A 19529-nucleotide genomic window follows, 5' to 3' on the forward strand; every position below is an offset into this window, starting at 1 on the left:
CTACTTGCTAGTGCAACAAACAAACATTAATAAACTTATTTAAAACAGACGAACATAGGATTAAATAAAACTGTCAAAATGTTGACTACCTTACTCAAGAAATATGCTTTAAATTGACATTTGAATTAACAGCTTGACGAATTAAATTTATTATATACTTACAGAAAACTCTTTGTTATTCATGCATTCATGATATTAAACTCATCTAAATTGATTTACATTTCTTTTTTAAATGAACATATAAAAAAACATATTGTTCTGTTATTTTTTCAACAATGACAATTGTTTCGTCGGAGTACCAGAGACCCATTTCTGATGCAGTTGGTCGATAGTACAGGTCTCATTATGTTGATTTCACATGCATTATACAAATTGTGAATTATTACCAAGTGACATGTGAAAGTTGAGGACATTCGCTTGGGCCTGGTTTAAAAAAGTAAACCTCTTTGAATACGCGTTTAATCGCGTTTAATCGCTCGAAGAATACTACTTCTCATTTTTTTGAATTTTAATGTAGTTGCTAATTCGGCCATGTCTGGAACATTCAGGACCCCATGTCTGGTGTTCATTCTCGTTATGGAATTTGCTACATTCACGCATGATCATGAGATTTTCGTCTCGGTAACAGATGAATGCAGAGAATGCATTTACTCTGATTGCAGGGCTGCCATCAAAGTAATTACTGCTAAAGTAGAGAGCGAAATTTGAAAGTTTAACTTTAACTGAGGTATTTTTAAAAATTATGAAGAGGACTTTAGGGCCTGAGCCTGAACTAGGGAGATCGCTAGCTAAATAGGCTCTGCAGAGGTGGATAGAAATACCGGATATTAGAAAGGAAAAGAAACATAAATGGCCCTTCTGCTAGATTTACCAAATAACTGATAGGTGCAAAATGAGTCTGTTAAGCTAATTTTACTACTTAATACAATGGCATTGATAATAAATTAGTGCTGGGAGGAGAAAGAGACCGCGGACCACATTCTGGGTAAATAGCTAGGCAATTTTTACTATCTTCCTTAGTGGCTTCAAATTGATAAAGCCAGTTCATCTATGGTAATTCTTTGGTACGGCATAGTGAGATATTGCGGCACCTCAGACTATATGAATAACAACTCCTGACTCACTGCCTCATATTGAATTCAACATCATTTGGAATCTTGTGCATGCCATTGTGACTTTACTGATTTAAATAAGAGGAAAAAAGTCTGCATACTTTTTTGAAGGTAGCAAATTAACTTTATGGAGATGAAAACTCCTTTTGTAACTTATATATTTGCTGTTCCATAATTTTTTTCAGGAGGCCTCTGTGTAAGTTTATTTCGGACTGTATTTCTTGACGTTTTCCTTCAAACCTAATTCCTGGTAGGCAAAGTAAAATAAATCTCTGTAGATAGCTAATCAAGTAGACATTAAAGGTGAACACAACTTTTTGTTATGCTAGTGCGCTTTTTTTATGCACCTGCATTGGAGTGGAAAAATGGTACTTCGTGCACATAAAATGGTCCTATAATATGCAATTTTCCGCACGCTCGTAGAAAAATAATACTGATATTTTTATACTTTATTTTATTTACTTATACTTTATTTTATAAATTTATTATACTCACCAATAATTTTGTATTTTGAAGGCTTGCAACACCTTTCTTTCTTTTTAATGTCAACACCCTTTAGTTTGAACAAAACCCAGAACAAATTGCATGTGATTATCGTTTTCTATTTTGACGAGTTATAAAACTGTGCTTAGGAATTAATGATATTTAATAGAGTTAAATAGGAATAATAATTAATTTTTTTTATTCATTAATAGCGTTTATACAGAAAAAGCAACATACATATACCCGATTCTAAACAAAACTGTTAAAATATTTTGCTATAATATAAGATTTTTCATAAAATACTACCAGTAATACTTCGTGAAATTATTGGATAAACAATTTAAAAAAATAAGATGAGGTCATAATACAATTCTAGAACAAATAAGGAACAAGGATGCTCAGTTCAAATATAAATAATTAAATTCTAAATTTGTTCAAAAATTCCTCAATAATAAAGATAAATATTTTGTTAATCTTTTAAAATAAAATATCAGGATGAAAGAGCACGAGATACCTGCTAACTCTTTGGCATTGCATATTAATGATTGAAAGATTTCTATATATTATATGTGAAGTGGCTTACAATATCAACCATTTTATAGTAGGCGGTTAAATCTGGGATAGGCGCAATTGGGCAAGAAGGACAAAAATATGAGAATTTTCCATTTTAAGATGTAAATAATGCCTTCTATAGTTCTTCTATAATTTCCTTTGGTGACATGGTTAGAAAGTTCAATCAATCGTATTATATTGGTTTAAAGATCATTAGCATACCAACCGTTAAAATAATGAAGGAAGTTGCTGGTGTGTGGAGAAGATGAAGTATGGTGTAAAAAAGTACAAAAAACACATTGTTTAACTTAATTAACTTAAAGCTAAGTTAGCTTACGTGTATTTAAAAATCGTATCCATTGCTAAACCATTACTCCTACTATACTTGTTAGAAAATTCATTTTGTAATAATAAAAAATTTTATTTATTCTCATCAAAAAAATCACACGCGATTCAGGGAAATAATAATATTACCTAATCACCATACTAGGATAATTCAGATAAAAGGCGAATGGCAAAGGCGCAAAGATTTTAATGAACACATAAGTAAATAGAACATGTTTTTATTGTAATTAAAATATTATTGATTAATTGACTAATTATCACTGCAAAGGGTTTTATAATGCTTAATTGGATCTCCTATTGCATTGGTTCTAATTAAGGTTTGAGAAGTATGAAGAGGGATTACTCTTCTTTTATTCCATAATATAAACGTTTAGAGTATCAAGCATCGACTATTTTTTTAAAAAGCCATGCTTTAAGTTATTAACCACAAATGTATTAGCAAGTTTTCTTTACTAAAGAAAAACGAAAAAAGTTGGTGTATTCGAGCGCTAAATCACAAACAGAATAACCATTAATATCGTGTTAAAAATCAGTCCCCTTTTTAATGATAAATATCTTGATAAGGATCTTAATAAAGGTCTAAAATTTTTAGTTTCAAACTGCAAAGACAACTTGGAGGAGATTACAGTAAGTGTTAAATCATAAATTTAATATTTTCCAGAATCTTTAAAGGAATTTGCTAAAAACACGATTAGTGACCAAATCTCAAGAAATCTTACCAAATTAGAAAACGAATTGAAGTCAGGTTCTAATATCGTTAAACGACTGAGAGAAAAAGATTGTTTCTATTTCAAAGCTAACAAAGGAAACAAAGTGGTTATTTTAGAGAAAGCAGAATATTTTAAACGACTTGATAATCTTATTGGAAATTGTATAAAAAGATTTCTAAGAACTCTTCATTGAAAATTATTTCACAGGCTAAGACAGCCGTGTTTCCTCTTTAGATAAATCAACAGTTTATTTCAAAAGTCCATAATTTAATTTTAAGTGAATATGAAATTCTTGTTTATCTTTGTTACCCGGCATTCCTACACCAGAAAATTTGAAATATCTGATTAAAATCTGATATATAATTAAATTAATAAAACCTCGTATGTCATAAAATATTTTTTTAATAAACACTTCGTACTATGAAGAATTTGGACGAACAGCCAAGAGTAGTTGCCTCTCTCCCTTTCTAGTAGAGCTGTTCATGAATCGTTTTGAGTTAAATCCCAAAAATACATTTCAATACTTTTTACGAGTTTGGTTAAGATACGTTGATAATGTGTTTGGTGTTTTTGACAAAAGCAAATGCAATATTGATAATATTGTAAAATAACTCAACAACTTCCATTCTTTTGTCATCAAAAATAATTATCGGTTAGAATTTGATATTTATAGAAAAGAAAGAAATACTTTTAGATACATAGTTAGTCACTCTAACCATTGTTTTCAACATAAAATGACTAGCATGCATCTTCTTGGTACATCGTTTTGTTCTAATTTCCTCTAAGTAGTAACAGATTTAATAAAGAAAAAGACACAATTAACAGTTGCTAGGGAAAATAGTTATGATTGATAAGCTGATTAAAAAACATAAGTTTAAAATTAATCTTAAAAACCCTATCACATTTCAAAAAAATGAAAATAACCAGAGTTCCATTGCGATACCATATGATCCTAACTTGACAAAAGGCTTTAAAAGGGGTTCTTAAAAACTTAGTTCAAGAATGATCTATCAAAGTTTGGCCAAGTCTTTTAGAAAACCCAAAAGATAAAATAAAGATCAATGAGAAGTCCGGAATCTATGAGATTAATTACAACGATTGTGATAAGAAGTGGATAGGGGAAACAAGAAGATCAATGTCAGATTTAAAGAACATGTAGTTCATACGAAATATGAAAGAGTTGAAAAGTCAAGTTTAACTGCAATGTTTTAAATGTTTGTTTAAAATGTATGTTTTTATACATTTTAAACAAATTGTATGTATGTTTTTAAATGTATGTTTTAAATACCGGCCAGTTTGTAGAGATTGATACCTTAAAATTACTTAAACCCGTAAATGCATACGAAAGCCTAGTAATATTCAAAAATCAAAAAAACATTCTTAACAGGGATAAAGGTCTAAAATACTCACTGGCATAATTCAGTTAGTGTTTAAACTTTGGTCAGCGATGCTTCATTGGAGTTTTCGCTCTATTGGTTACATCTTTTGTATATAAGGCCACTTGTAAGTAGTCTTAGTTTAGTTTTTATCTTCTTATCTTAAATTCATAAAGAAAATATCATATCTTTGATAGATGTCGCATAAGTATAAGAAGCTAAGAAAAAATTTTGTAGGGATTCTAAAAAAAAAAAAAACAAATTTAAATTAGTTGGCGACTCATTAAAATTGTTTAATTGTTTACCTCTGTAAAAATTAATTTTAATTCCAGCCTCTCTGAATATATGTTTTTAAAGCATCAGCACAAAATCTTATGTTTGAAGTAGAAGAGTTTTATAAAAATGACTGAGAAACCTACGCACTAATAGTTTAAAAATATTGATTATCTTGAAGTGATTGACCAAAAATTTACATAACTACGAAAACAATCATTACTTCCTCAATTAAAGTGTTAAAAAAATTATTTAATTCATAAATATTTTTGGCAATTAATCTAAAACCAGCCAAATCCGGTTTTATGTTTTACCTTGCGAATTGGGTCTATTCCCGATTATGATGTAAAAATTAAAGTATTCATATAAAATAAATAATAAATACTGTCGTTTTGAGTTTTCATTAGGAAAATTTATTCTTATACTCCAAACGTGATAAAATCTTTATACATATAGTTTTATCAAATTTAGAAATTAAACCAACCTAAATAAACTAAAAAAATTTAAAAATATTGCAAAAAAATTACTTAACCTAATAATAACTTAAACCATAGTTTTCAAGATATTCCAACCTTAATGGTACACACGCTATCTTTATAATATTAGTTACTTTTTTATTTATTATGTATTTATAATTTAACTTTTTCGTTACAATGTTATTAAAATGTAATTAATATTTTTAGACCTGTCAGCAAATTAAGAAATTATATTATATTTATAAATAATATATTAAAAATAAAGGATTAATAATAACCTAAATCATAGTTTTCAAGTTATTCCAAATTAAATTGTAATAATTCACCCCGTATTGCATGTGCTGAATGAATGAATTAAATGTGATTAAAAGATAAATATTTTTAGGCGTGGCACTAAGGTCTAACGGAATGCAAATATATTATGAACAATACAACTCAACCATCACATTTTTCCTCGCGATATTTTAGTTAAAATATTCTTTACACTTTTTCATGTTTATTTTCTTATATTATTTCAATTTTCTAAATTTTAAATCTTTCAGATTGAGGAAAATACAAGGAATCTTAAATATTTGGCCAACTGGGGAAGCAGCAGCAGTTTGGAAAGTAGTGAAACCACGCCCTCTAAAGAAAAATGGAAAAAGGGCGCTCGAAAGATGCTCTTGAATTGGGTGTCTAGTGCTTTACCTGAAAATTCCGGTAAATATACGAAAAAATAAACAATTCAAGCATTATTACTCTAACCGAGATGAGAAAGTTCAGGAAAAGCGCGAATCAATCTCGAGCAAGTGGCCTTAGATAGGAAAAAAAGCTATAGACAGAACTCATGGAAGTTAAGTAATTTTCTCATTTAAATTAAATAAGCGTAATATAAAATGTTCTTTTACCTAACAGTAGTGAGAAAGTCATGATGAATCAAGATACGCCTTGGGTCAGAACTTTCATATCTGGATTAGAGTAATTTATGGTCCAAGTAGTTATCTCCCTTAAATTTATTAAAATTTAAATCATATAAGTTAATTTAAATTTTTAATTTTGTTTTAATTTTTTTTTGTCATAGAGCTTCAAATTCGAGATTTTGGTGCTAGTTGGCGTGATGGCGTTGCATTTCTTTCCATCATCGATGCCATCAAAAAGAATGTCGTGGATGTGGCAGCCTTAAAGAAGGCAACAAATCAAGTTCGTTTGGAAACCGCTTTTGACGCAGCCGAAAGTGAACTCGGTATTCCGAAAATTCTGGACCCGGTTGACGTGGATGTACCAAAACCTGACGAAAAGTCGATTATGACTTATGTAGCTCAGTTTTTGCATAGGTAAGAATTTTATTGATGTCTAAACTCAAAGACTGGAACAACAAGCTATTTACTGTACATTTATAGTTGCCACCACACACAGTTTGTTTTGGTCACCTGTCAAAGAACTTGACTAATATTGTAAATACGAGGTAGCAACAAAGTTGTGACAACTAAAAAACAGAAGTTTTGATAGGTGTCTAAAATAAATTTTGTGTAGTGATAAGCAATACGCTTCTTATTGAATTCTATAGGATTTCAAATTTTATTCAGATAAAAAAGTTGTAAAATTATCATTAATAGACGTAAACACGGCATTCTGACAAATAGCTAACATTATAACATAGGATATTGTTGACAATAAAAATTAACAGAATAAAGAGAGGTATAAAGTTCAATACCAAAATAGTAGATACCTATTCCTAAAAATAATAATACTAATAATAGTATGACAATAAATAAAATAATAATGACAATATAGAATGAGTCTAGATTATTGCATCAGAAGATCCAACAGCATCCGATATACTGCAGAAGTACCTTCAGAACTTCTCTAGGATGGATGCCTTGACAAAACTAAATATTCCAACATTAAAGACTGGTAAAAATACACCAAGAAAATTCTTAAATATGTGAATAATATTCTTCTAGAAGATGCTAAAAGTTAAGAAGATTTTACACATTTACATAATCTCGTCTATTCTAATGCAGTGACGATAGGCGAAGTACTTGACCTTCTTAAACAGAGACTCGTGGTTAAAGTGTGTAGAATACAAATATATAGAGATACTATTCATCGCTAAACCAGTAGTTAGTTGGATATAAACTTATCGCTTCTTAAACTTAGGAATAAGGAGTACCGATGCGATTAGAAATACACCAATACGATGCTTTATAATAGATGGAAACAAAAAGAACTGCAGCAACACGTAAATAGCTAACATTAAGCAACACCTTCCCAGAGACTGAATGATTCTTGTACGCGATACAGGATCAAGTTATCCCAACAAAGTCCTTCCTCAAATATAGTGTTAAGGATGGGAAAATCAATGATACAAGTTGCCGTATGTGTGTTGAGAGGTATGAGAACATAGTGTGAATTAGTGGATCTGAGAAAATGACACCACGTGAATATACTACAAAGCAAAACAATGCAGCTAAAATAATACATGGTGAAATTTGCCACAATGCCGTATGTGACAATGGTTTCCTTATCCTTAAACTGACATGCTCAGTTAACGAACTTTTACATCAAATTTTTGAAAATATCCTAGTTAGACAGTAAAAAAACAAAGAAAAGTACACTAACTTATAATCATAATTTTTTTAGTTATTACCGATTTCTTCGAAAATATTTAACTGTTTAACGTAACAAAGCGGAGCTATAATTTTAAATTTCTTTATGAACAACTCAATAGTGGTATTTAAATTTACATTTTTTAGCAGTAAATAGAAAATTTGGACGACAAACCTTTAGGCCTAAAGGATTATGCCTTTGAGTTAACTTATTTTTAAAGTCAGAAATAGGTAGACCGTCCATAAAAATTTTAAAAAGACGATACATCTTACGATATAAAAAGTTTATTTGTTTCTTTGCAGGAATATCCCTACAAATATTTGTCTTAAATGTGGTAGCGCCTTGTATATAAAAAATAATGGATTATTTTTTTAGGTACCCAGAAGCAAAGGCCGGCGGATCAGGCTCCCAAAGCTTAACACAAGATGAATACGAACAACTTATTAACTTTTTGGTAGAAAAATCTAATGAGTTAGATGAATTGGACCTCAGTTCTACCCAATTTAGTGATTATTGGGAGTACAAAATAAGTTTTGAAGAAAAACGAGAAATTTACAACCGGTTGAGGCATATCTTGGATAAAAATAGCTGGGTAAAATTATCGAAGTTGTGGTTACGCTTGGAAACTCAGCTACTAAATTGGCTATGGTTCCTTGATAGTCAACTTCCAAGCGACTTTTACTTAATTGCTGAATGGCTTAAAGAAGCTGAAAAATTAGTTTTATGCAATGAAATGTTCGATGAGGAAAACAAAATGGATGAAGAAACGGCAGCAGTTATTAGTAAAAAGTTAGAGGAACATAAACATTTTTTTAGCAATTTAGAGGCAGTCAAAGAGAAGTTTAGGATTTTATGTAGTGGTAAGTAAACGCAACATTTGTAATAGGCGACATTTATTACCTACAAAAGTAGGGTCTAATATGGGAACCTTGTGAAACTCTTCATTAGCACTTGAATCTCTATAGTGATTTTTATATTTATACTCATTGTGTCTAGCTCTATTGCACGCCATTTTGAAAACTGTTCCTATTGAAACTTACGGCAGATGATGGAATGTTATCATATATTAAACAAAATGTAAATATTGGACAAAAATGGGTTATTCTAGAAGGACTATTTTAAACTGCTAAAATAAATAAAGCTGAATACTATACAGCCCTATATAATCAACTGAACTTACATACTCACATAAGAGCATTTTTCCAATAAGTAAATTGGGAGAATTAAAGTATGAATTATTGATCATTATGCGAGTGGACTACTGAAATGCCACTTTTGTAATAATTCCGAGGCTTCTTAAAAAACCTTCCTATGTACCCGTGCTTGGTATTTAATTTTTAATGGAACTTTTACCTTATATACAATTCATTTATACTCTTATGATGCCAATAGTTTATTTTGTAATGCTATCCTCGAAGTTGTTCCTTACATTTTTGTTTCAAGGCAATATGAATGAAGAGTCTTTCTGCTAGGATACAGGCTCATACAATTTCTAAAGTTTTTCTATTTTAATTTTGTTTAGTGTACCCTGCAATAATTTAAAAATTGATCCTAGTACAGTTATAACTAGAAGTGGTCTTGTTTTAATTATTTAAAAGACTTGTTGTTGCAGCTGCTTTAAGCTGTAGGGATTTAGGCTTTTAGCCATATTCACTCTTCTTCTTGCCTTTCTTTTTGTCGTTGAAAATTTGGTTGCAGGCAAATTGAACATACAGAAAAGAAAAAACAAAATGGAAAACGTATAACAATCAGCTGTACCAAACTCAATGGATTGTAAATAGAATTAAGAGTTTCAATATGAAATAACTCACTTCATAGGGATCAAGTTTTAACATTTTGAATAAGTAATTTTACATTAACAAGTTTTATGCAAAGTGAGTGCCCAATTTATTAAGTCTCCGGAAAGAATCGCATATGTCTTCAGGAGACTGCTGAAATCATATAAAAGAAAAGTATGTATTTTTAGAATATGCATTAAGCCAGCACAACATATTTTAATTCGAAGTTTTGTAGGAATTTATTTTAATCTAATACTCAGTGCACCTTATCATACTTTATCATTTGCAATGTTTAATTACCTAAACTGTATGCTCATTATATTATTCTCTATTTATTTTGCTCATATTAAAGGCCCAACTTTTCAATATAGATGAAAGTATCTTTCTGATTTTCCCTACGATAAAAAGCCAAATAAGTTTTTTAATATAATGATATTTTGAGGTTTAATTTTAGTAATATCTATCTACGTGAGTAAATTTACAAAAAACATTTTTTTTGCATTGGCAAAATTATATTTACTGACTATGTAGGTGACAATTTTACACCATTGGTATTTCCATTATAATCACATTTTTTTATACTCTAAGTGAAATATTCAATATTTGTTTCATCGTTTCCACGTCTGTACATCTATTATTAAAAACTTTTAGCCTCTCAAATTTAAATATTTTGAAGAGGTCAGTTTTACATTCGGTTTTACTCACAAAAGGCTCCACATATTACTTATTAATTTATATATTATTTGTTAATAATATTGTATTAAATGTTAATTCAATTTTAGGCCATCAAGCTGAGTTAGTCCCAACCGAGCAATTAAATGACTTAAATGAAAGACTGAAACAAATTGGACCTAAAGCAGCACAAAGAAGAGTTAAATTAAAATTCTTGGAACATAAAGTAAGCCTTAATTATTGTATAATCTAATATAGCGGTTTTTATCAAAGCACTTAAGACTTTTAGTTATTTTTCAGGCATTCGACGTACTTTAATTTAAAATAAATATATTTGTTGCAGTGTTGTTTAGTTGCTTTTTTGCAATTAACAGAAAACAAACTAAAAGGCTGGACAGCGAAATATGGAAACATTGACCATGTACTACAGTTGTTGGAACAATACCGAAATTTTGTTTCGAAGAATAACATATTTCAGGAGTTTAATAAAGCTTTCAGAGATATGCAGGCTGTTATTGAAGAATACAAACGTGATGGGGACATAGGTAGATACTTTTTTTGTCATTTACCTTATATGCTATTGGAATAGTAAAACTTTTTTTTAAAATTACTTTAACATTTGGGAAATTTTGCAAATGTTATAACAATGTATAAGTTGCCTATTTTTTATATAGATTTTCTATATAGATCTATTTTTGATATTACATAACGTTTTAAATAAATGCAATGTATTTAAGAAAAAACTAAATATCATATGTACAATTATAAAAAAAGAACTTTTTTGTTTTTAAATAAGTTAAACGCATTCTGTTTAAGAAGCTGCATCTATTTAAAAACTAATAACTGAACTTATTTAGCGTAACGTAGAGATACTTTAAATTTTGTTTAATTTTTTGAATCTTTCTTAAGTTAGGCTAGGGTACAAGGAAATATGAAACTCAAACAAAAATCTCGTAATTACTAATATTTTGCGATCTTATACATATTTGGTTTTAGTATTTTTAGATTATTGAATCAAATATAAAACAAATGATATCATGTATTACTTGCACAAAAAAAAAAATAAAAATCGATTTCAGATATTATTGATAACGAGCAAGAATTTGGTGTTGTCAAAGATGCTTGAAAAGTTTTGATAACTAATTTTTGTTTTCTTAAAAAGGAATACATCTGTATAAAAGATAAAACTCCTAAAATAATTCATACATATTCATGGAAAGTTTACATAAAGCTTAAACATTTTTTCGAAGGATCTGTGTGTCAGCAATTTAATGTTGATTATCACATGTAAGATCTGGTGTTCATATTCAAGCTGCATCCATCTTTCTGTAAATTTGTGATTGATATATATTAAACTGGTCTAATGATAATTTATCTTAAAAATAAAAATACGAAATTATAAAAAAAAAGTTGACTTTTTCTTTTATTACTAAATAATACATATAAGAGTATATACTCCAACCAAACCGCCGTGAAGCAATATAAACCCTGACCTCATAACTACAATATTCCTCTAATTTGATTAAAAAAAATGTTTTAAGTGGTTCCTAAATTATGTCCAATTATGTTTGCTAATAAATCGAAATCTGTATGTGGGAATATGCGCGCAATATTTCAAGGCTTTAAATTGATTGATTGGAAAAAACGTTTTTGTCTCTGCATACATATTATGATGTATTCGAACATTTATAAAAAATCATTTCAGAGACATTTTCTCACTTCAAATTGACACGTTTCTTAAATAATACACATATACCTGAATACAGTTTGTATTCCTTACGAAAATCTATGAAAACTAATAAGGAATACTAATGTCAACAATCATTAGCGTAGATGTTATAAAAGTTCCAGCTGTTTCGCTTGTTAAATACATTTTCTATGGATACCTTAGAATCGAAAAAGGGGTATGTTGTGTAGAACTTTTTAACATGCTAATTTAAACAAAAGTCTTATTGGTTGATACCTCCTATTAATTTTAATTATTTAGTTTGCATTATAATATATTTACTAATTTGAGCTTAAGCGTAAATGTGAGAAATAGGAATCCAGTAAAATAAACTTTTAAATATTATTTTAAACATTTCACTTTTAAACTTTAGATTACAACCAATTTGTATACCCTGTTTGTATTTAAAAGAATATAATTTAAATCCATATAAGTAAAAATTATCATACATAAAAGTGGTGGAATAACATGAGTATATTATTGCACTAAATAAAATGAAAGTATAATAAATAAAATAAAGGTTATCTAATATACTGCACTTTGCCAGTAAGTAACGCAGGTAATATTTATTATAGGTATAACTGTTTATTTATTTTTTCTATCATCAGTTATATTAAATATTATAAACTCTTTTTGAACTACAGTAAAATGGGAGGGCATGGCAAAGTCAGAATTAGTTGTCAAAACTATCAACTTTTTGCCAGCTCGTCATCAATCGTAACCAGATTTGACATATTTTCCTTAAATCAAAATATTCTGCATGTGAAATGTAAAATGTGAATGTGAAATACATCAACATATGTCTATAGTTACTTTACTTAAATACATAGGTACATACGTTGAAAATATTTAGACAACTTAAAAAAAGCCTAATTTACTTAAATGTCACAGCGGAAATAAATAAATAAAAATTGGTGAACGCAGAGCAATCTGTTATCTATTGCCAACACAACATAGAAGCGGGAAATTTAAATTTATATAGTCAGTTCATTTATTTGGTTAGGACCATAGAGTTTTTGTGTCGAAAAAACAAAATTACTTGTGAGACCTGTCAAATTTTGGAAGATAAAAGAAATTCTAACAGAACCAAATTTAGATGAGTGAGACACGTAAAGTAATATACGTGTAATTTTAAATTTATTTTACTGTAACACATCCCATACAAAGATTTTTCTTGCAGATATAAATGAACTTGCTGAAATCGATCGATTTATGCGCAAAACTTCAGAAAGATGGAAAAACGTTTCGACTGAATTAAGATGCGCCGAAACAATGTTAGAAGAGGTGGTCGCAAACTGGCGCCGATGGGATTATTTAACGCAGGAATTGTCCGACTGGCTGCAAAGGGCAAAGAGTGCACTTCTATTACCTGAGGATGAAAAAATTGAGTTTTTCCAGGACATTGACAGTAACAGGTAGGTTAAGAGGTATATTGTAGAGAAGAAAGTGTGACAAGAATTAATTTAATTAACAAAAGCGTCATAAGAATTAATATTGACTGATAATTATAATTAATCTAGTTTCTAGTTTCTTAATGTTGATCTAGTTAATTCTTACCATAGAATATTTCAAAACTCGATAGTCAAACTTGCAATAAAAACCCTACTACCCAATATAAGTATTTTAGCTAAATTCTTTCAAGTTACTCAATAATTTATTTGATCTCAGGTATTGTACATTTTTAATGTTCTCATCAAAAAATGTTACATCTGTATTCAAACTATAGTATGTGCTTTAAGAATTGTAGTACTCCGAAGTGATTAAGAATATAGTTGATTTTGACTTTAACCAAAGAACTCTCTTAAGACAGATTTGTACCTATTTTCATTATCACAACTTATGATTTTGCTGAAGAGTGGCAGAAGGTAGATGTCGAAGAAATATCGGGTGCGGTTGACAGTAAAGGGTTTGTTTGATCTTGGGTTCGTAATTATTTTGATTAAATCTAATTGTTTCTTTTTCCTTATATTATTTTGTTCAATCAGAAGACAAAAACGCATCTTCTGTTTAAGTGCCAAGATTCTTTGATATTTATTTCGGCCTCTGCAGTTGTGAGGCCCAAGAATGTAACAATTGTTGGAAAAAGAAATTAAATAGTTTGTCAGAAAATATAAAAATCTATTTTGTTACATTCATGTCTTCCGGTAGGTTCTCCCTAAAGGTTAAAGGAACATGTTATTATAGTTTTCGTTAGTTGTGGATAGTGGCTTCAGCTTACTGTTATGTATATGCCATTTTTATGTATTTTAAGTCTTTTAAAGCAATTTTTTAAAATCTTACAAGGATTTTCAAGTCTTTTTTAAATTCTTTTAGATATTAAAGGTGATTTCAGGATTTTAAAGCCATTTTTTAAGGTGTTCCAGGCATTTAATGCCTTCCAGTGATACAAGATCCAGAGAAATAAAAAAAAAATTCTATTTTATTTGTGTTTTTTTTAAGTAGATAAAGTTTTAAATAAGTTATCCTTTTGACCATGAAATGACCTTGAAATTCAGAGATTTATATCAAAACTAGGAGTTTTCATTAGCAAAATAAAAGTTGACCTTGAAATACCTTCAAATGTTAACTCCAAGGTCAACTTATTTAAGGTTACTATTCAGGTCCTCCTTTATTACATTAAAACTTTGGTCTGAAATATTTCTTTTATGAAATATTTTGTGGAAAGGGATCCCATATTTTTTGATTATCCGATATAATCTTTAATATATTTTAGGTCCGTTTTTGTAACGCAATTAGTACTGCTAACTTTTTTGTTTACTCTATTTCAGAGATAAACATCAGCTCCTAACAGACACATTCTCTTTTCTCGCCGCCACAATAGAGCCAGGAATGGCATTAAACCTCAAAGAGATTTATCACACACTTACATATGATTTTAATCAGATTTATGCACAAGTTGAACATTTTGGTCACTATAATAGCGAATTTTTACGACAAAGAAAAAATTATACCACAGATCGGGACAAATTGGTCAAATTGTTGAAAACTGCTGAAGAAACGCTACTTTTCAATATTCCGCTAAACAGTATTGAAGATATGACTCTTTACCGAGAGAAGCTTGTAAACCTTTATAAACAAATGGAAGATGAGTTCGAAGAATTATTTAGGGCTGTATCAAAAACATTTCAACTGATGATTGAAAACTTATCACGGGAGGACGTTGAATTGATAATGCAAAATCTAAAGGAACAAAAGGAGTTTTTGGTCAAGCTTCGTGCAAGAATTCCCATAAAAATCAATCAAATTGATCAATTAATAATTAAGAAAAAGTCCCTTGAACTGGACAAATCTGACATAGTGAACTATTTAGATAAAGCGGAAAAATTGCTCTCTTCAATTTCTTTCGAGCTAGATTTAAGAAAACAGCTTGATAACTTAAAAGAGTTTTTTTCGCGTTCTAATAACTTTAAAAGTAAATTAGAAAATAAAAATAAGTTATTAACAGGACTAATAAAGACTGTTGAAGACCAACAAGGAATAGATGAGCTGGTGGAGGAAATGGAGGGTATTAATAATCGATTTGCCTATGTCATGGAGAATGCAAAGGTGTGGGAGGCTCGATTAGAAGAGGGAATTAGGTAAGAATTTATTTATTGAATTATACAAATTTAGTATATATATGATACATATCTTAATGTGATTATAAAGCTGGTTTATACATAGACCGAACCATTTAACTATTCTAGTAGTTTTCATTGATAAATACAAAAACTTAAGTTTCATTGATAAATTATTATTTTATTATAACTTATATTGCACTAAGATTCTAAGCAAATTTGATTTAGAGTTATAATAGTAATAGTAATAATAATAATAATAATAGTAATAATAATAACAAATTATTATTTATTTTTAGAACAAGTATTAGATAAAGTGTTATCGATTTAATAAAAGATTACTGGTAGGCAACTAGGTGCCGATCCTTTCTCAATATACCATAAAACTAATTTACCTAAATCAAAAATTTTAAATAAAGTAGTACCTATAAGAAATTAGAATTATACATTGTTAAGTATTTGCTAAATTATATAACTTTAAAAAAATGAATATACATAATTGTTAAGAAACAACTGATTGATAACTTAGACTAATCAATTTCGTAATCGCGTAATTTATATAAAAATTATTTATTGAATTTTTTTTTCCAAAAAATTTTGATTTACTGTAATTGAGACATTATAAAGAAAGGACATTTTGAATTTTTTTTATGCTTTGGAATAGGTACAATGTTTTGTCTAGTGAATTTAAATTGTGAAGTCTATAAAAAAAACTCTGTTGGTTGTTTTTTATTAATCTTTGACAATTTACGAGAAATAGGGTGAAGATGTGATATCCAAAGGTCAGCTTCCAATCCAAATAATTTTTGGGGTTTTATGTCATTATCAATGGAAATATATGGCAAATTTTTGAAATGATACTCTTGATATTGATATTGATTGAATCTTGACAACGGTGATTTGAAGGCGTTAATCGTTAAACCATTTTCCATTGATTTCAGATGTATATTATGCAGATCAGAGATAATATTTTCAATCGCTTTATAATACTAAGGGTGCTTAAATTAGCTTAGACTGGAAGATTATAAAGTAATGGTGCAATGCACACCTTGAATACGATCAACCAGCATAGTGCCCAGCCAATTTAAAATCACCTAATTAAAGCTTATAGCCCTAATTTAGACATCACCATTTAATGATGCATCCTACCAAACGCATATACCTAACATCTGTTGTCCAATAGAGCAGTCTCACAAACCATCAGATTAGGAGGAATTAAACTTTTTCTGATAAGACCATGCTGCTCAATAGCAATAATCCCCCTGCACAATCAACTAAGCTGATGCATCTAGTAATTTTCGTATATTAATTGCTTATATCTATATACCTCTCCTTCAAATATTCGGAGGCTCTTCAGCTTCCACTGACTTATTAAACTATATATTTCTAAGAAAAGATCGTAAGTTCCACAAAAAATATTTTATTAAAAATAAAATAATGTAAAAGAAAATGAATGAAATTGTAGATTACTAAAAGGTATGATGCGTCGCAGTCGCATCGCAATGTTCCATTTTTCTTAAAAAGGAATTCTTCAGTACTTCATACTTCCGAGTACATAAGGCTAACTATAAATCCATGCCTCAAATTGTCTCAAAAAACTTAACTGCATAAGAGAAAATATATCTCTCATAAGCAGACAATTCTCTGTACATGTTTTATTGGAGAATTTGGTGCGGTCTCACATATACATTAAGGGATACTAATATTAAAAATAGGACAGAATTTCAAATATTTTGGAATACCATTTAAATCGCAGTTAATATACTTGAAAACATTAACAATCTTATCAAAGGTTTCACTTTTTAAAAATTTTTGCATAATTAGTAATACGAGCATCCATTATCACACAAATAATCGAATCTAAAAATATGCAAACGAGTGTGCTAGTAATTAACCGTTCTATTATGTTATCATAAAACATAACTCTTAGGGATATCGAAGGACTTTCTTTGATAAACCCCCTCAAGCTATGGGGGGAGGACTTTTTCAAATACTCCATTTCATTCACAAATATTCATTCTATTATTACAGTGGAGATAGTACACATTCAGTTCTAGCAAAACATGGAAACGTAAAAGCAATAAACTATTTTGGAGTTTAATTTACACAGTTATATACATAGTTAAATACAGGAATCTTATAATATTAAAACTAAAGACCATCAAGTTATTTTGTTGTTGTTAAGTATTTTTTCTTATTTTTCAGATGTTGGAATGACTTTACACAGACTGAAAAAACAATAAGGGACTTTTTAACAAAAGCAAAACAATTATTTTCAACTGCTATAGGCAATGAAGAAACTCTTAACGACCACAAAAAATTCTTTGAATCAATAGACGAGAAATGGATGCATCAACTGTCACATTTTGCAAAGAATTTGTACAACATCTTACCTCCAAATCTACACCCACAAATAACATCGAGTGTGTGCCAACTTCAAAATAAATGGAAAGAAATTCTGAATTTTGCTCCCTGCCATTTAATGCAGTTGGAATTTCTGACGGAAAAGGACCACTTTAACAAGTTCTTATTGCAATTAGATAAAGATCTTCTGTATCTCTCACAGAATTGTGACCTTAATACTTTAAAAGCCCGCTACCCTAGCTTGGAAACATCTTTCAGCAACCTTACCGAATCCTTGGATGTTTTAACTCAAATTGAACTAAACTTTACTCAAAATTGTTTGCAAGATACCATACATATGAAAGACACCCTAGAAAATTGTAAAAAAGAATATGTACTTCTTAATACAAAAGTGCAATCTATAAAAGAAAAGTTAGAGAACATTCCGCAAAAAGTGGACTTATACAGAAAGAACCTAAATGAGATGACAAAATGGATGGACAAGGTCGACTCGGCTTTAGATCAGATCTTAAAAGAAGTTAGCAGTGCTGAAGAGTTTGATAAAGAAGTAAAGCTTTTTAGGGTAAGTATGTTTTCTATATTTTATTAACTAAATAAACCACTAATAACTAGAATATCGCGTTATACAATTTTATTTATAATAAGGAATTTATGTATTTGAACTGATTTTGAATTGAACTGAGTATTTGAACTGAATTGAACTGAGTATTTATTTTTTATTTTATTTATTTCTTATTGTTATTAATGTATAAGAAACAGATAAAGTCTCAGTGTCGGTCATATTGGGGAAGATTTTATATCCCATAGTTTTATTTTTAAATTTTTTTTATACAAAAGAGGAGAAAAAAGTTCTTTTACTTAAAGAAAAATATTTTTCTCCATTTTTCCACAAATACAATTTTTAGTATAGAAAATTAAAAAAAATTGCGTGAGGCTAGGTCTGGCAAGTGAGAAGAGTGTTCAGCAATCCAAGCCGTATTTCACAAATTTTCACTATGACAACCACTGAAGTTTATCTCAATGAACCATTTTTTTTGAAAATGCGATTTGCAGATAAAAACCTAAAAGTTCAAATCTGTATTTTCATAAAAATACCCATATTGTCTCAAACCGTTATCAAATACTAACTGCGGCCCTAAATAAGTTGAAAAATTATTGAGTATCTGTCAAAAGCGACCACATTCACTAGCGTGCTTCACATTAAGATGGAAGACGTTTCAGACTTCAACTTTACTATGCTATATGTTAGCGGTCTGACGTCATTAGTCTTTCCTTAAATTTTAAAATATTATGGAAGATTACCTTGGCCGCTACTATTTCCATAATCTTGCAGAAAATTAATAAAGTATTTTGTATCATTTTCTATATTCGGTCATATGTTCATAATATTCTGAAAAAAATATTGTTGGTGATTTACAAAAAAAAGTACAATTTTTAAACGGTAATTCTGAAAACAAAATCCTGATGATTTGGAGGGTTCTTTTAGAAAAAGAAAGTAAACATAACAGTGAGATGC

General features: G+C 29.2%; 1 protein-coding gene across 6 annotated transcripts in view; it reads left to right on the forward strand.

Annotated features, from left to right (window-relative positions):
- Positions 1-19529, forward strand: part of LOC126741159 (muscle-specific protein 300 kDa-like) — a 221094-nt gene that overhangs the window by 55561 nt on the left and 146004 nt on the right. For all 6 annotated transcript variants that reach the window (XM_050447499.1, XM_050447501.1, XM_050447503.1 and 3 more), the window contains 8 exons: positions 5870-6026; positions 6388-6640; positions 8292-8776; positions 10477-10592; positions 10710-10911; positions 13273-13507; positions 14861-15670; positions 17855-18575. In XM_050447499.1, coding sequence (XP_050303456.1) covers positions 5870-6026; positions 6388-6640; positions 8292-8776; positions 10477-10592; positions 10710-10911; positions 13273-13507; positions 14861-15670; positions 17855-18575 — 2979 coding nt within the window. The remainder of the gene's footprint in view (positions 1-5869; positions 6027-6387; positions 6641-8291; positions 8777-10476; positions 10593-10709; positions 10912-13272; positions 13508-14860; positions 15671-17854; positions 18576-19529) is intronic.

This window comes from Anthonomus grandis, chromosome 10, assembly GCF_022605725.1.
Source record: "Anthonomus grandis grandis chromosome 10, icAntGran1.3, whole genome shotgun sequence".
Lineage (NCBI taxonomy): Eukaryota > Metazoa > Arthropoda > Insecta > Coleoptera > Curculionidae > Anthonomus > Anthonomus grandis.